Source organism: Lontra canadensis, unplaced genomic scaffold (genome assembly GCF_010015895.1).
Source record: "Lontra canadensis isolate GAN:19392208 unplaced genomic scaffold, GSC_riverotter_1.0 scaffold8, whole genome shotgun sequence".
NCBI lineage: Eukaryota > Metazoa > Chordata > Mammalia > Carnivora > Mustelidae > Lontra > Lontra canadensis.
The window spans coordinates 4,667,528-4,686,713 of NW_022631002.1; the positions used below are offsets into that span (position 1 = coordinate 4,667,528).

Below are 19,186 nucleotides of genomic sequence, written 5' to 3' on the forward strand. Positions count from 1 at the left end.
ATCCCTCCATCCTTCCATCCCTCCCTCCATCCATCCTTCTATCCATCCATCCTTCTATCCATCCATCCCTCCATCCATCCATCCCTCCATCCTTCCATCACTCCATCCATCCATCCCTCCATCCTTCCATCACTCCATCTATCCATTCATCCATCTGGAGAGACACTTCTCATTGTAAGATGTTCTCCTTAGCTCTGGTTTGACCCCACTTACCACGGTCACGAGGAACCAATAACTTCTATTCCTTTTTTCCCTAGTCATCAATTTCTCGAGTTCCCCGTTCACACTTATACCGATAACCTTCTCAAAATATAAATACCGAAGCCCAAGAGGATGTGAATGGCATTACCTACACATGAGTAATTGCTAAGGTTAACGTTGGGCAGTGCACCAAGCACAGGAAATATGTGATACACGCATCTATTCATTTTATGCTCACATTTATATAACTCAGCCCAACAATTCATTAGTTTAAAATAATGCTTCATTATATTGCAGCCATTACTACCCGTCAGTGGAAAAAAATGTGTGAAAATTATGCATTTATCTCTTTTCCCACATCCCAGCCTTCCTCCCTGAATTCTCACGACTGTTCTTAAAAAGGCAGACTACCTACTCTAACCTCACCAAGATTCTTCCGCACAATGCAGGGGGAAATGAGGCCCTGGTAGACCAGTTACCTAACGCGGCACATTCTTATTAGCCTAAATTTGGTGGCATCAGCAGGACATTTTCCCATCACCTAGTCTGTGGGTTGCAAAGAATGTCTTTGCACAATTCCTCAGACTGGCTGGTGGGGGGACATGAAGACACCTTCCAACAGAAGTTGTAACACTTTTACACGTAACACTTTCTATGACACAGACATAAACCGAGAATGAATGCATCCTCTGGGATGAATTGTTTGGAAAGCTCTACGGAAGACAGGGACACTGGTGTGGTTAGGTGCTCGCCCTTGTGCATGCCCCGGAGCTGGGCTACTTACACGTCAGACTGAAGAGGGAGACGAGCAGGACTGAGGTTGCGCTGAAATGCAGGGCCCCCGCCGCGTTGCAGTCGACTTTGGAGTTCTTGCAGGAGCACACCTGTACCCTGAGGTCTGTGATGTTTGTCATGGGTGGCTTCCCTGAATCTGTCACCACGATGGGCAGGTGGTAGTTGGCTTTGTTCAGGTTTTGGAGAAGGCTTACCAGGGCGTGCGTATCTGGGGGAGACAAGGAGGACCTTCATGAGAGACGGTTAGACCTTCCCAAATAAAAGGGTGAGGTTTTGGCGATGAAAACCACACCAATCAGGCATTGCATGTGGGTTTATAACCACGGGCACATTTAAACTTAAATTCATTAAAAATTCAAATTCAGCTCCTCTGTTGCATTAGCCACACCTCAAGTGTCCAGCAACCACATGTGGCCGGTGGCTGTGGCCTCGGGCAGCACAGGATAGAACATTCCACGGCCAAGGAGTCCCATGGTTCAGTGCTGTGATAATCTATTTCTAGGGGATCCCTTTTTGTGAAGATGACCGCCTACTAAGAACTCCTCCTGATAAAACCGATAGAACCATCTTTGTCATGATCACATTCGACATCTAGAAAAACTGACTTAAAAACCCATTCTCCCATCGTCACAGTGTGTACCTTTTTCTTATTGTTGTTTTTTTATTATTTTTAATTTTTTACTGTGTTATGTTATTCACCATACAGTACCTCATTAGTTTTTTTTTTTTTTTTTTTATTAATTACCTCATTAGTTTTTGATGTAGTGTCCCAAGATTCCATCTTGGAACACCGCAGTGTGCACCTTAAGTATATATAATTTTTATTTGTCAACTGTACTTCCATGAAGCTGGGAAAAATGCCCCTTCTGGGCATGAACAGTGATAGGCATTAAAAAACCAAAAACAGGGGCGCCTGGGTGGCTCAGTGGGTTAAAGCCTCTGCCTTCGGCTCAGGTCATGGTCCCAGTGTCCTGGGATCGAGCCCCGCATCGGGCTCTCTGCTCAGCAGGGAGCCTGCCTCCTCCTCTCTCTCTCTGCCTGCCTCTCTGCCTGCTTGCGATCTCTTGTCTGTCAGGTAAATAAATAAAATCTTAAAAAAAAAAAGTTATTATTCTCAAGTTACGATGATTTAAAAAAAAAAAAAACCAAAAAACCCAAAAAACAGAACTGGGACCAAGAAATGAACTGAGAAGTCATCTATCTCTTAAATAAAACCGTGAAGAAAACAGAGCAAAGACATGGAAACAGAAACAGGTGAAGTGTCGTCCTGACCACAAGGAGAAACAGCAGAAATAACCAACATGTCACCCCAGCTGCGGGACGGGTCTCATGTAGATGAGAAGCTCGAGTAAGACAGTTCCGGCTGGAACTTTCTGGAAAGAGCTGGTGGTGGCTATTGCAATCTGCTATCACCACAGAAACTAGCAAAGGTGGCAGTAACCCCTCGAACAAGAGGGGGGCTGTTTTAATTAAAAGTAATCAGTGTAACAGAACTCATTCTTTAAAAAGCAATAAAATAGACAAACAGGCCAATGGAATCAATAACGAGAGGAGGGCACTAATAAAATGCGATATGAGATAAGGCCATTCAATACATATGAGATTTTTTTAATAGAAAATTTTATGCACAATTGTACAGCCCGTTTTCAAGACTTAATGAAATGCGTAATTCCCAATCCCGCTCGAAAAGTCTACCACTGCCGGGTGAGCACGGTACCGTGCTGGGTCGGTTGCTGGGGAAGTTCACTACTGGAGACAGAGGGAGTCCAATGTGTGGGTTCTGGTTTCTGACGTCATTGCAAAACCGGGTGAACTTAGTAGTGAGTTCACGTTTGCCACGGGGAGGAAAGCAGGTGCTCATGGACGTAGGGAAACCGTCTAGTTGAGCACATAGGGAAACCATCGGGCCCAGTTTTGAACTCCACCTTCCCACATGGAGAGACTGGTAGGAAGGGACCTGACTGGCAAGTCTCCTCAGTGAGGGACAGGACAGATGTGTGACGATATCACCGTTGAACATCAAAGCCACGGCTGTCGCCAAGGCAAAGCTCATGGTGTGGAGGTCTGCACGCAAAGAGCAAGATGGAGGGTTAGAGGCTAAGGCTCCATCAGGATTGTTCTACCGGGCTGCCTGTTTCTTTAGCCTTTTCTGAGAACACGCACACCGAGAGATGGCTGGGCCGTGCCATGCGTGCGGAGAGGCCGAGACCTTGGCTTCTGCGGGCTGCAGACTGGGTGGGTGTCCAGTACGGGGCGTGTGGTACAGAGTATACGGTGGAGGCTGGAGGGTATGGACGAGAGAGGAGGAGGGAGGGACAGTGTGGGAAAGGCCGGCAAGCCAGGGAAACGAGGCTTCGAAGCTAGACAAGCAGCTAGAGAACGCGTAAACCCGACTTACTGTTGATCTTGGAGATCTTCCAGACTTTATCGGGAACAGCCTGTTTGTGGATCTCAAATTTGAAAGGGTCTGTATTTGGGTGAAGGTCCTTATCGGACGCTCCCAAAATCACGACGCTGAGGTTTTTGGCGTCATCGCAGACCTCTGCGACTGTGGGGTAGATGATGGGGGCGTTGTCGTTGACGTCCTCCAGAGTGATCAGCAAAGTTCCAGTCCCAGTAGCGGGAGGGTTGCCTGCGGGGAAGGAGGGAGAGGTTAGCAGGCTGCTGGCCCAGGCCAGAGCTCGACACCTTTATTATTATTAAAGGGTTTCAAATAGGACGGCCCGAATAGCTTACACATGTGCATAAAGTCTAGTGGCCTGAAAGACTTCTCATATACTTTTGATGTAAATTCTTTAGCCTTTACCCTTAGGATGCGAAGCTTCTTCACACAAGCCATCCTAATGCGCTGAAAGCACAGAATGGATATAACAAACAGGACCTTTCCTCGCTTAGCGAATGAAACCTTTTATCTAAACAGCCATGTATTCACAGCTGTCGATGGCACAGGGAGGATGGGGTCCCATGAGACAAGACTGGGTTTTGTATATATGAAATAGCTCTGTCCGACTCGGTAGACTGCCGGAGAAAGAGTGAGCTAATCTGGGGTTTCCTTTGCAGTGGGGAGTGGGTCTGGGTTGGCGGCTGGTGCCCCGGGCGGGGGGGGGGGCTGACCTGGTGGCACAGGACAGATATAGAAAGGGGGGTTAATGGGGCACCTGGGTGGCTCAGGGGGTTAAAGCCTCCGCCTTTGGCTTAGGTCATGATTCCAGGGTCCTGGAATCGAGCCCCGCATCGGGCTCTCTGCTTGGCGGGGAGCCTGCTTCCCCCCCTCTCTCTGCCTGTCAAATAAATAAAATCTTTAAAAAAACAAAAAAGAAAGGGGGATTAGTTACAGAAACACAAGTGCTGGCTGGCTACTAGGGCAGCTGAAGCAATCATAATATCACCTTTGGGCCTCGTTTCTCAGGTCTTGTGTTTTCCTATTTCAGTTACTTCCTGCTGTGTTTTTTTATCTTAGGGATCATGATTTTTAAAAAGCCCCTTACAACCCCCAGCGTGATACTGTCTTTCACCTAAAGAAAAGGATGTTTCATTTCCAAAAGGCTCAGAGTGAGTTTATTTACTGCTCCCTAACTTTATTTTTAATCATCTAGATGTCAGAGATTTTCTCTTGGGTCCAACCACTCATTAACAGTTCCTGATTTCTCTGAGAAACATTAGATCCAAATTCACAGGCCACAAATTGCACACAGACAGATTTGCCCTATTCCAGAAGGTTCTGGCACTGCTCCAGAATCCAGTACTCTAACTTTATGCACTAGTCCTAACCCAGTGTCTGACTCCATTTCATCTTTCCTATCCTCATGTGCACTTCCAAGCTCAACCTTATTTCAGGTCACAACTCTGTTTGTTTCTTGAAACACACATCAAGTTTCCAGTTCAGTTCTGAATCACACGGGGGCTTGCAGGGTAATGAGTATATGAGCTCAGGGGGTATGTCTCCAGTGCAAGGCAAGGCGAGGTCTGACGGATTCTGCTGCTGAAGACAGGGCACGTCCTTTCCAGATTCAGGCAGGTTATTCTGCTCTGACCCAGACAGTAAAAGATGGAGGCGGCAGAGGTGGCCCTTGTGGGAGTGACACTAAGCACAAGGGGCCAGTGGGAAAGAGTGGCTCCTACCAGCCTCCTGTGCCCACTGTTCTGGGAGGATCATGAGATGTTCTGCCAACACTCAGACTGGCTGTGGCTCACGCCTTCTCTCTTGGCCTACGTGGGTGTGCACAGCGTCACCCAGTGCCATTGTGGGCTGTTAGAGCGGACGGAAGGAGCAAGGAGACGGGCCTGGAGATGTCTGGGAGGGCACAGGGCCTGACTTTCACAATGACCTGTTGGTGCTGAGTCTCCAGGCCACAGGGAGTCACTGGAGGTTTTTCACAGAGGCAGTGGGCCCATCGATGTGACTGATTTTTAGAAACACACGTGATATTGGCAAGAGATGTTGGCCACTGAGGCAGGGAGACCAGCAACAGATTGAGGCATGATGTAGGCAGTTGGAGTAAGAAAGAAATGTCTTGTCTTAGTGATCAGGTACTCAGATGAGGCTGCTGGGGATGGGGAACTCCAAAATGGAAGGTAGTGGGCAGTGGAAAGACATTTCAGCTCTGTGTACCTGTCTAGAAACATGCAGAGCTTAGGGGATGTGCTGGCACTGGGTAGTGACTGAGGACTTGTCCTCATGGAGGCTTTGAAAGGGTCCTAGCCAATCAGGTCACCCAATGTGACAGCACAGAAGGGAGTGGGGGTGGAAGCCTGGAAACCCCCAGAGTTGAAAGAGCAGCTGGTGGTTTGCAGAAGACAGAGGGGACATGAATTGGAAGACGAGGCAATGAACAGTGGTGAAATGGGTCGTGATGCCCCAAAGGAGAAGGAGAAAAGAGAAGCCATGGGACTTTGCAAGGAGAAAGCGACTGGTGACTTCTTTATGAGAGGCAGCCAGTAATGGGGAAGACACCAGCTTGAAGGAAGCTGGGCAGGGAGTCATGAAGTGAGAACAGACATTTTTTCAGCCGGGCTGGTGCAACTTGAAATATATCAACACCCAATGACAGTTTTAGAGTAAACATTCTAATAAATATCCGTTAACGTCGAAACACCAACGTCATTCATCAGCAGAGGGATGACTGTTCCTAATGGTGGCACGTCATCAACCTTTGTTGGAGCAAGAACTCAAAAGAAATGCATAATTACTTGGAGGTTGGTCTTTCACTGTCAGCTTTAGTCATTTGGTTGAATTTCTTGACTGAAAAATTCTTTTTTTTTATTGAATAATTGAGTATCTCAGAGGAATCCATTATATTTTTTCGCTCTGAATATATTATGAAGAGCCGTCACTTGGTAGAATGGATGAGAAGGCATTATGAGTATTTGAAATACGGCCGTACGCATCGGCCTTTCGTGAACTTAATTATACGACTGTCTTCGCTTCCCTGTGTGCTATTCCCGGACTAGGCTGGTGATGTCTTCTTCCGAACTCAAGGAAAATGAGCTTGGTTTTCTCATCGATAAGGGGAAGATGGCACCCTCACAGTCTTCAGGAAAACAGCCTCTCCCAGTTGACTCACAGGATGGAGAAAAGTCACCATCCAAAATTCAGAGGCAATTCAGAAAATAAAGACTCTTCACCAGCCCATTCGGCTCCAGGAGCTCTGGGGGGCCCAGGAAATTTTGGAACTTCTGGGTTTCATGACACACAATAAAAACCTCTCACCTCTTCTCTCCCCTTCCCACCAGCAACCGCCAACCCCCCAGGGACTACTCTGCAGGATCACATGTCAGAACCAAAGCATGGTTGAGACTGGGCCGTCCTCCGTGGAATTTCTGCTTCGATAGGGAAAAAGCCTCAAATTGAGCAAAACTCCCAGGATATGGAGTTAGAATTGTGATTCCTCCTCCTTGCAGCTCCCCCAGAGGAGCCCAGGGGCCGTATTCTCAGGGTTGCTGCATAAGGATTGGAGGACGGCCGTCCTCCAGTGAGTGGAGGGATTTGCCTGTGGTTGTGCAAGTTTCTGTCTTCGTAGGTGAGGAGCGGGAAGGGCCCCTGAGAGAGCAATCATTCTTGGCAGTGGGTTTTAAATGGAATGGGAAGGGCGCCTGGGTAGCTCAGTGGGTTAAAGCCTCTGCCTTAGGCTCAGGTCATGATCCCAGGGTCCTGGGATTGAGCCCCGCATTGGGCTCTTCTCTCTCTCTGCCTGCCTCTCTGCCTACTTGTGATCTCTGTCTGTCAAATAAATAAATAAAATCTTTAAAAAAAAATGGAATGGGAAGTGGGTTCCCCTTTGGGAATTTGGTGAAGGCCATGGTCTTGCTTCCAGAGAAACACACCCACCTCCACGCTGAAGGCACTGTAGGGCCTGTGAGTATGGCTGAGTGTCTGCTGTTCTGACAGCCAGTCTGGGACACCTTTGTTCATAGGTATTTTATTTTATTTTATCTTATTCAGAATCCTGAGCAAACAGGATTTCCACTTCAGCCAGAAAATACTGAGATTTTTTTTCTTTTTTTTTTTGAAGATTTTATTTATTTATTAGAGAGAAAGAGAGAGCAAGTGAGCACAAGCAGGGAGAACAGCAGGCAGAGGGGGAGGGAGAAGCAGGCTCCCCACTGAGCAAGGAGCCCGATGCGGGACTCGATCCCAGGACCCGGGATCATGACCTGAGCCAAAGGCAGATGGTTTAGGATTGAGCCACCCGAGCATCCCACTGAGATTTTTTTCTGATAGAATCAATCACTCAGATGTTTATATATATATGTATATATATAAAATCTTGTTAGTAAGAGACACAACTAGAAACATAGTGTAATCCTAATTAAAAAAATATAATTAGAAATGGAGAAAGGTTAGAAAGAAATATACTGAAGCCTAAATGGTGATTATCTCTCCAGGTAATTGACATTAAAATAATACTCTTCTTTTGTCAATTTGCTTTACAATAACCATGACCATTATTAGAATCAGAAACAGAAACAAATTCAAAAGTTATACAGGGATTTAAAAATATTTCCCTGAAGTAACTTTCTTTTCTCTCACCCTTTTGTTTTTTGTTATGATCAACTGACGTTTGGTGAATTTACAGGGCTGTGCTTATCACTACCACCTAATTTTAGAACCTTTCTTCCGTCGCCCCAGAAAAGAAACCGGGGGCCCGTTTGTAGGAACTCACCATACCTATGTCCAGCTCTAGGCAACCACTGATGGACTTTTTCTCTCTACAGTTTTGTGTTTTCTGGAAGCTTCTATCAGTGGAATCATAGAGTATGTGGCCTCTCGTGTCTGGCTTCTTTCACTTGGCATCCCGTTTCTGAGGTTCAGTCACGCTGTTGCGTGACTCACCTCCTTCCTTTTTATGGCTGAATGATTCTGCCTTCCAGGGCCAGACCATGTTTGGACGGGCCCATGGGCGCTTTCCATCTTCTTGTCTGATAGGAAAAAGGCTGCTGTGAACATCTGCGTGGAAGGGACCATGTCTTCCCGTGCTGCTGTCCTCCAGATGCATGTCCTCAAGAGAGTCCCCTCCGAGGAATAGGGTCGCGGGTCTCGGCACTGCTGGACAGGCTGGCTTCGTACCCACAGAACATTAGGATCTGAGCACGACCTTCCCGAGCTGGCTCGGTGAAGTATAGGCACGAGGGAGATCTTTCTGATCACTGGTCCCACGTGGTCTCACTTCCCTGAGCTGGGTCTAGAGGCATGCGGCATGGGTCCTACTTTGGGAGGCTTGAGTGCAAGCGGTTTTATATGGGGAATAGGAAAGTGTGTTTGCCTATGTGAAGAAGAAAATGCAGGAAAAGAGACACAGGGGGCTGGGAAGCAGGAAGCTCATTCCTGAGCCCCGTGAGCTCTGAGCATCAGGATTGTTCTCTGGCCTGGTATGTAACAGGCCATCAGCGGGTTTTTTGAATTCATTTAGGTTGACTTGAAAAAGCTAATGATGAATTGTTCTTTCTACATGGGTCCTATATATTTACTCCCATGGGCTTCCATCTCCATATTGCTTCTGTTCTGAGGGGAGCAGTGACCCTGTCTGTATTCCAGCCCCCACTTGTCCCACCTAGGGGAGAAAAAAAGGGTGTGTAGGATGGGGTCTGTGGAACTGGGGCTCAGAGCAGGGAGCCCACACCCGTGACAAGGAGAGAGACCTCAGCTGATGTCTCAAGGAAGCTTGAGGACTCCATTTTGGGAGGAAAATCAGGAGGATGGGTTGATTTAATAGGAGTTTAGATGTGGGTTCCCGAGAGAATGCGGGTGCCCTGGCTAGTTTCTGAGGCTTGTCTGTAGGGGCAAGCCGTCCACTCCACCCGGAACTCCCTCCACTAAGCTACTGTGAGCCAAGAATTACCACCTCTTTTACTTCCTACGAACAGGCTTCTACACTAACCTGTACTGTTGCTTACAAGTAGGAGGGAACCAGGGTTCTTCTATATGAGATGATCCCTTGTATTGTTGCGTTCTGCCCATGTCCTCTTTGCTTTGGCTTTTCATTTTCGACAACAAGAATCTCGTTGCTTTTAAATTCATAAGCATTTAGAAAATTGCTTTGTTACTGGAGAGCTTGCCAATTTCACTGGATATTTAAAAAAATTCAATAGTAAACCAATCTAGAACCTGGCCAGAAAATAGATTTGCAAAATATCATGCCAGGTTTCCACACGTAATTCTGAATGTAGAACCGAGGCAATTATTCACGTTAACTCGAAATTGAACATCTTTTCAGAGGAGACCCGTAATCTGAAGTCTGAGCCATTTTAAAAAAAAATTCAACTTTTTGGTTTTTTGCTGTGTTTCTGCTTTACTGACTTTAGAGAAGAGGAGAAAAATAAAAAAAGAAGGGAGAAGAGTTGATTTGGAGGTCATGATTAAACAGGCTGGTCTCGTTTCATTCATGCAATCAGCAATCATTTACTAGGACGCTGCCCTGTGCCTGGCTGGCCCTGCGCAGAAGTCAGCGGCCCCCAGGCAGGAACAGATATACATAAACCGACATCGGACGGTCCAGTGTGGGGAGACGTGAGGCTAAAGGGTGGTGGGAGTTTGTGGCCTGAATGACGTACTGCCCGGTGGTAGATCAGAAGGCTTTGTGAGGAGCCGGCATCTGCGTGTGCAGGAAATGAGAATACTTTCAGAGAGAGAGAAGTTGTCCTGGGAGGAGGAAATCATACGGCTATTTTGTGGGAAGACAGTCAAAGACTTTAAAGCAGGAGAATGGCTTTGATAAAAGAGGAAATTTGTTGTAGGCACAGAAAAGGGGACTGGGCACCAGTGCTGTGGGGACGCGGCAGCAGGGGCGGGAGGGGTGGACTCAGGAACCCGCACGCACCGCAGAGTGGGATCGGAATGGGTGGTGTATGAGCATCAAGGGGCTGATAAGTTTAGGAAGTCAGTCCATAACTCAGTTAGCTGGCTTAACTCTTTGTTAGGTGTTAACAAGATGCCGGGAACTTTGCATTCACGATTCCCAGTCCTTACAACAACTGGGCAGGGAGGGAAACTGAGGCAGACGGAGCCTAAGTCTCACACCTGTGGTGGTCCAGGGAGGATGGGGAGCTGGCTCATGTCCAGATAGAGCAGACTGCACGTGCTGTCAACAGATGACTCTGGGCGCCATCTCTCTATTACAAGATCTCAAGAGTTTTTTATTGGGCCATTTTGTCAGTGACAAAATTGAAGCGGGTGTTTTCGATGTGATTGATATTTTACTGGTACTTGAAGTAACGAGGAATGATGGCTGGGTCTTCAATTTATTTTTCTTCCTCAATTACTGTAACAGCTGAGATAAGGGGTGTTAAACTGGCTTAATTGTGTTGCCATCATAACTAATGGCTTGATTTTATCCCAACTAGCACATTTTAAGTAGAATTAATCAAAACGATCTTACTGCATTCCCCATGCAATCTAGAACTTGGTGGATCGCTAAAGAGAGAAAAACCACGGATCTAGGCATCTGTTGGAAGTTCGGGTCCCTTCCATCCCCAGTCTGGGGCTCTTGGTTTTTGGTAGGCATTTCACAATGGGCCTGCACAACATCCCCCTCCCCACTTTTAACCAATCTCAATGTACTCTGCACAGTATTTCCATTTTGAGTCAACCGGCATGATCAGAACATCTACTACACAGGGGACCGAGGGAAAAGGCAGGTTGGGACACGATATATCTTAGCCTATGAAAAATCATCATCTCACTGCATTCCATTTTAATCTTACAGCTGTTCTGCCTGATTCTATATCTGTGTCTTCTTGGGAACCCACATCATATTTTTCACTGGCAGACTCCAATACACTTCAGACAAGTTGCTAAGTCATGAGAACATGCTGCCGAATTTAGTGATAATTTGGCTTGTTTTTATGCTATCCTTCCCCCTATTCTTCAAAATGAAAATAGATAGGGAAAGGGCCACTTTGATAATCATAGCAAGACTTAATAGGGACGCTGAAGATAGTCTGGGCTTCCTGCTTCCAACTATCTCACACCCACTGAGCTCCAGGAAGAACTAGAACTGAGCCCCACCCCGCCCCGCCTTTTTCCTTTAAACTCTCTGCAAAGCATGGGTGTTGGGAGCAAGGGCACTTGGGCTCCACTGAAGAAAACATTTGTCTTTAGTGTTTAGAGTCACGACTTAGATGTTCTCTGAGGCCATGAGGGCCATCAATAACAATCATGGAACGCTGAGGCATGTACAATTTGGGAACAGAAGGAGGGGGAGAAAGATGAGTTTATGGGGAAGAAGAAGGCAGGAGGGCCAGCCTAATGGAATTCTGAGCAAAAGACAATAAGCCGGTATCAGCAGCTGGCCCTGCCTTTCCTGCCCATGACCATGGCCTGTGGGATTCCAGAACTCTTAGGAGAAATTGCTTGTGACAGTTTTCACCCACTTAAGACAGTGAGACTAACATTTGACCTTTCTGGTGATTACCTGAGCAGGAGCGATAATCACACAGGGATTGGCCCAGTGCTAATTGCTGCTGTTTGCCCCACTGTCAGCACATCCCCAAAGGGATCCCATCTTACTGCATTCCCGAATGTTCTCTCTCCATCTTGGTATTTTCCTTAACAGTTATTATTACCCACCCCACCCCCCTTTTAAAGAAAGTCTAGCAATTCTGTGTTCACTGAAGTCTTTAACAGAAGGGTTCCCGTGCTCTGAAAGGTACTATCTTAACCTTTTCAGAAAATCTGGACCACATAAGGTAAATGATGATATTCATCTCCAAAGATAAAATGCTTGCCAACACAAAAGGTCATACCTTATTAGTCTATAGGATTAAATGCTTTATTTTTTCCAATCATTGAACTACAGCTAGTTCTGGTTTTAGCAAAACAGAAGCATTTCAGTTATAATGGGACCGCACTATTAGGTGATCTGTAACTCATTAAACTTGTTAACAATTTATGAAAACTACCTGGTATACCCTTGCCTATCCTGTAGGTTACAACCTAGCCGTTCTTCGTAGGAATGGACCAAAGTGCATTTCCTCCCCATATTATCTAAACCTGGGCATTTGCTTGGTGGACTGAAGCAAATAGGTCCAAAGATTTTTTTTTTTTTTTCCTGTTAACCCCAGAACAGGTTTCCAGCCCTGATTCTGTCATTTTGTATTCCTTCATCCTGATCCCACAGTCTCCAATCTCTAAGAGGTACTGGAAAGAAAGATCTCTGTTGGTGTTGCCTGGTCATTGTTCTTAACTGGATAAGCAGAGCGGTGTGTAGAAAAAGAAGATGGTAGTTCTTCTGCCTTTTGCAAAATATCGTGGGCGACCCGAGAATACGAGCTTTGCTTTGTTCCCTCTGCAGACAACCTGCCTCTCGCCTTTCCTGACAGTATCAGCCCATCAGCAGCGGAGACCGTCCTTCCACAGAGCGGGAGGATGTCAAGAGTCTGACTCTAGGGCACGCAGGTACTTGGAGAGTGCATGAAAGGTCACAGCCCTCCTGGGCGAGGGACAGTGGACCCAGTACACACTCTCTGAGCAGCTGTGTGTGTGTGTGTTTTGCTTAGTTTTTATTGGAATAGAGAAACACTTATGTTTCTAAAATATACAGCTTGAAGAGTTTTTACAATCTGAACCCACCTGCGTAGTCCAATACGAGAGGATCAAGAAACACATCCACCGGGTAAGCTAGCGGTGGTGATGACCTTTGCTTGTGTTTCAGCTTTTTATAGATGGAACCATTCAGGATGTGGTCTTCTGACCGGCCTTTTGTGGTTCAGTGCTACGTTTCTGAGATTCATCTGTGTTGCTGTGAAGAGTTGCAGATCATTCATTCTCCATGTCGTACAGATTCAATTGTGTGAACATTCCACAATCGACCTATTCCACTCTTAGAGGGCATCTGAATATCTTCCAGTTTGGGGGCTACGATGAATACTGTTGTTATTCACATTCTGACACACGTGTTTTGGTGAATGCACAGCCACAATTCCGTTGGAAAAATAGCTGTGTAATTCCTGGATCATAGGGTGGACAAAGTTTTAGCCTTAGTTGATACTTGCGGTTTCCAAAGTGGTGTTACCAACTTTCCCCTCTACCAGCTGGATAGGAGACTTCCAATTATTTTATATCCTTGCCAACTCTTGGTGTGTTTCATCGGCCAGTTCAACTATTTTGTGGGTATATCACTGTGCTTCTGGATTTCATTGTATTTTCTGGATTAATTTGCATTTTGATTTATAGCTACATAAATTACTTTTTATTTCTTTGATTAATGAAGTTGCGTATCTTTTCTGTGTTGTTGGCATTTGTAGAAGTGCCTGTTCAAGTTCCTTCCCTGTGTTGCTTTGGGTTGTATCTTTTGCTTACAGATGGTAGGATTTCTTTGTATTATAAATACCTTCTACTTTGTGGGTTACCTTTATTGCTTTTTTTAATGATATCCTTTGAACTGAAGTTTTTAATTTTAACATAATCTGCCATTTTTTACCCCTTTTTGTGGTGAATACATTTGTGTCTTGGTTGCAAAATCTTTCAACTCTGTCAAGGACACCAATTATGTTCTCATATGTTTTTCTCTACAAAAGATATTATTTTACTTTTTGGCTCATAATATATTTAGAACTGAGTATTGTATATTGTCTATGGTCTAAGAGAAGGGGCAGGGTACATTTTTTTTCATATGCATATTCAATTAACCCAGTACTTTTATTGCAGAGACTATGCTTTCTTGTTTGAAGTCACCATGTCCGGGTGGCAAACGGACCGTGTGTGCTGGTTATCGGCTTCTAAACTCTCTAATCTACTTCACTGATCAGTTTTTTCCTGTCTTTGTGCAAACATCACAAAATCTTTATTTACCGTTTTTTTTTTTCTTTCTAATAGGTCAGAATATATCATAGTGTAAGTCTTCCAATGTATTCTTCAAGATTGCCTTGGCTATTGTTAGTCCCTTATATTTCCATATGAATTTTACAATCCACTTCCTCTCCTTCACCTCAAAACAGAAACTTGGGATTCTGCTCGGTATCACGTTAAATCCTTTACATCAGTTTGGAGAGAATTCACATTTCAGTAGCATTGAGACTGCCAATCCATGAACGTGGTATATCTCTCTATTTAATAGTATTAAAACTTCTCTTAGCAGTGATTTGTGATTTTCAACAGAGTGTTTTTGCTGTGTCCTCATATGGCAGGAGGGGCAGAGGCACTCTTTAGGGTCTCTTTTATAAGAGCATTCATCCTACTTACAAAGGCTTCTATCTGCATGACATAAGCACCCCTCAAAGGCCCTACCTCAAAATGCCATCACACTAGGGATTAGGTTTCAACACGTGAATTTTGGTGGGGACACAAACATTCAGACTACAGCACCAGCCATCCCATCTTCCACCATTTTGTACCTTTGAAATCTGGCAAATGTCTTAAAGAAAGAATGGTTTGTACATTTAACATAGGTTAGCTTCCTCTGTTAGGTCCTTGTTTCCGTGAGACCCCAGGAGATTTCACTCTGTCCTCTAAAGAGTATTTGTCCATGGTGGGGGCAGGGAGAAGCAGCCATGTGTTTAAGGGCCCTCAGGTTTTCACTTTGGCACACAAGCTCCACATGACTGTTACAAGGATTGCTGGTTTATTTCCCTTCATTTTGGGCCCTCTGCCTGGGTCAAGCCTGACTCTCCCCCCAGAATCAGAAAAGGCCCCCAGAGAGAAGAAATGGCTAGCTGTCTTATTCTTTTTTTTTTTTAGAATGCTTCTTCCCTTTTTGATATTTTCATTGATCGAGGCTTCCTGGCTTCTGCGACTCTCTGATACCTTTAAAATTAAAGACTTTTGTCATCTACCCTGATTTTTCTAGTTTTTGCAGTGGGGACAGTAATCTACTACTTCCTATTTGGGAGATCCTACACACATATCTTTTATCAACATGTTTTGATATAAATTCCTAAGTGACTCTTTGTTTGGAGAAAATCATTTTATTTTGCTTTAGCTTTCCTAGTGTGATGTGACCAAAAAAAAAAAAAAATCTGTATTCTTTCATTCCATCAAATACACTGAATTTATATAAATTAAGTAAAATTAAATGCTTCCTTTGTCTAAAATTGAGACATCAGTTACACTATTAACTTTGATCTAATAGGTACGTGTTTGTTTTTCCTGGCTGAACGTAACACCTAGAGAGAAGTTTTCAGTGAGACAAAAAGGCTTCAAACAAAAGTTCCTTTGATTCATGAGGTCTTTAAAAATTTATGCTCTTTTTACTCTAAGTCTTTTGGGCCTTGTTCAAGATTATCATCTCTAATGATGGTTGTGTATATTAATGCCAACCTGTTTTCTATTTATCCTTACATCTTCAGGGACATTTCGTCCTTTTGGAAACATCTGTGACACCAGATTTTGAATTTGGTTGTTTGATATTAGTATTAAAAGAGTTAGACAAAAAGGAGATTTCATACTATATTTTTCTTAGGACCATTCTTGGCTCCATTCTTTCCTTTCTATAACCCCCACTGGGGTGAGATTATCATTTATTGAACATTTAATATGGCCTTCTGTGGTGAGTGTAGAGGGGATGGCACTTCTCTTTCTCATTTCTCACAACAACTTTCTAAGTAGGAATTATCTTCTTCATTTTGTAGAAGTGTAAGCTGAGCCTCTGAGTCTATAAGCAGATTGCCTAGTGATACCTGGAGAGAAGGCTCTTGTTGCCGCAAAAATTAAAGTGTACTTCACTTCTAGGTTTTTTTTTTTTTTTTGATGAATAATTGCGTAAAATATCTCAAGGCAATGACAACTGTATTTGCTGTATTTCCACCTTTCCTCATGCTGTTCTTAGCTGAGTATTTTCTCTACAAGTACAGGGACTTTTCAGAACTCTGAAATGATTGCTTTAATTGATACTAAAAATGGACACTTTTAAATTCAAACAGCATTTTAAACATTCTTGACTTATTGTCACCCCCCGTTTATGCCCTTAGCACTCCTGTCTAGACCCATTCCTTCTACAAAACTTACCTGTCCTGATGGCTCCCATCTCTTTTGTGTGGGTGACTCTCTAAGAAAAACCTCCTTACCTCTACTTTAGTCTCATGCGACATCATCTCAACATGCACCCCATACAGACAACATTGGGATGATCCTTTGAAACCCATTCCACTTCTATCAATGGAATAATCATCCCTGGTTTCTGGACTAGAAAACAGTATCACCTTTCTCTACTTTATGTTGAGCATGTACGTTTTTCAAAGTCTTGCTTCTTCCTTCCAGATGTTTTCTAGACCCATCCTCTCTGGTCCATTTCTATTGCCACCAGGCACAACTTAACCCTTGCAACTAAGACACCAGCTATAGCTTTCAATGTACTTCCTGACTCTAGACTCGCTCCATCTGAAGTCACTTCACTGCGTCATGCTTTCCTTACCCTGATTTCTGCCCCAGCATTAGAATGCCTCCCTGCCTCCCACATCATCATTGTGCATTTTCTACACTGGGGGTTATCTTTCTAAAGCACAAAGATTATTCGTAATCAAATCAAACCCTTTGGCATAGCATATGGAGCATTTCATGATCTAGTTTGGGATCTATTCCACAGATCTGTTGAATGCCTGCTCTAAATCAGGCACTGTAAGAGCAGCCAGGCATTCAACACAAGGCCTAGTACCAACCTTAGAGCAGTGGGTGCTTGGCCAACTCTCTGCTCTTAGCTTCGTACATGTGGAGCCTACCATGCAAGCCTTCTCAGTGTGCTACCTATCCATATTCTTCCAGGCTTCTCTTTTAGAATGCCTTGTCTTTTCTCATTAACAAAACTAAAAGGCAACCTACTGACTGAGAGAAGATATTGGCAAATGACGTATCCAATAAAGGGTTAGTATCCAAAATATATAAAGAACCAATACAACTCCACATCCAAAAAACAAATAATCCGATTAAAAATGGGTAGAAGATGTGAATAGGCATTTTTTTCCCAAAGAAGGCATATTGATGGCCAACAGACATATGAAAAGATTCTCAACATCACAAATCATCAGGGAACTACAAATCAAAATCACAATGAGATGCCGCCTCACACCTGTCAGAATGGCTAAAATCAAAGACACAAGAAACAACAGGTGTTGGTGAGGATGTGGAGAGAAAGGAACCCTCATGCACTGTTGGTGGTACCCCTCAAAATACAAAAACACTAATTCAAAGGGCTACATGCACCCCTATGTTTATAGCAGCATTATTTACAATAGCCAAGATATGGAAGCAGCCCAAGGGTTCACTGACTGGATAAAGAAGATGTGGTCTGTATACACAATGGAACACTAGTGAGCCAACAGAAAGAATGAAATCTTGCCATTTGCAATGACATGTATGGATCTAGAGACTATAACACTAAGCAAGATCAGTCAGAGAAAGACAAATACCATATGATCTCACTCCTATGTGGAATTTAAGAAACAAAGCAAATGAGCAAAAGGGAAAAAAAGAGAGAGACAAACCAAGAAACAGACCCTTAACTATGGAAAACAAACTGATGGTTACCAGAGGGGAGGTGGGGGGCTGGGTGAAAAGGGTGCTGGGGATTAAGGAGACTACTTGCTGTGATGAACACTGGGTGATGTATGGAAGTGTGGAATCACTATATTGTACACATGGAACTAATATTATTCTGTAGGTTAGCTCTATTGGCATTAAAATAAAAAAGAAATGGGGATGGAATTACAAAAGTGTATTACCTTTTCTCAACTTATCCTTATCCCCGTAACCAATAAGCTCCCTGTGGCCACCCCCAAGGGAGGACCAGGGGCTCTGGGCTTAGGTCCATCAGAATAGTGATGACATTGCTCTGTAGTTTTGCGCTTACTGGCCTAACTCCCCAAATCACTCATTAGCACATGGAGCTCAGGAACCATGAATTATTCAACTCCGAGACTCTGGGACCAAGCACAGTACGTGTGGATGAATGTCTGTGGGCTATTTCATCATGCAATTTCTTCCTTGAAAACTAAGGCAATCTTTTGGCTGCCGGCTCCAGCAAAAGACTTGTCTGGATGTTGCGATGCTTTGAAGATGACTTTTCAATGTACATCCAAATAGATTTCCATTTGTCTACACAGAGTGGATGCAGCTCTTCTCTCTCCCTTTCTTACCACCCACACGACACTCCCTTCCAGTTTTGATTCCTCTGCTCTGTGTTTTCAGGCCCCTCTGCCTCCTCCCCTGACACTTACCCAAATCCTACCTGCCCTTCGAGGCCAAACTCAAAGGTTGACTTCGTTGTGAAGCCTTCTCTGCCTATTGCCTGCCATCTTGATTGTGCGTTTCTCAGACACTGGTCTAATATGTGGTTTGCATGTGAGTCCCCAGCATATGGAGACGGGGTCTGAGAAGTCTTAGTTTACCTGTTCTTGTGTATCACAAGGGCACATACCAAAGGCCCTGTGAATATTCACTTTCATATATGCGACTCAAACTGAATCTTTAGCCACAAGCAACTGGCTTTTCGGAGTAAGAGAGAGAGCAAAACTTCAGGTGTGATTGACACAATGGACATCTCTGTTTAACATACACCGAGACCAACCCTGACTCCCCATCTCAGCCAATGGCAGATCCTATTAGCTTTGTGTCTGAAATAGACTACCTCCAGGATCTGACTTCTCATCCTTTCCCCTATTATCAGCCCAGCTTACCCTCATACCTAGGTTGTCACCAGTCTCCCATACTTGTGCTCTTGTCCCCTATGTCTGATCTCAACCAGGCAGCGTGATGATGTCATAC

General features: G+C 44.5%; 1 protein-coding gene across 2 annotated transcripts in view; it reads right to left on the reverse strand.

Moving 5' to 3' along the window:
* Positions 1-19,186, reverse strand: part of CDH13 (cadherin 13) — a 975,207-nt gene that overhangs the window by 9,817 nt on the left and 946,204 nt on the right. For both annotated transcript variants that reach the window (XM_032853867.1, XM_032853868.1), the window contains exons 12-13: positions 3,395-3,628; positions 986-1,204 (exon numbers count right to left, since the gene is read on the reverse strand). In XM_032853867.1, the coding sequence (XP_032709758.1) occupies positions 986-1,204; positions 3,395-3,628 (453 nt within the window). The remainder of the gene's footprint in view (positions 1-985; positions 1,205-3,394; positions 3,629-19,186) is intronic.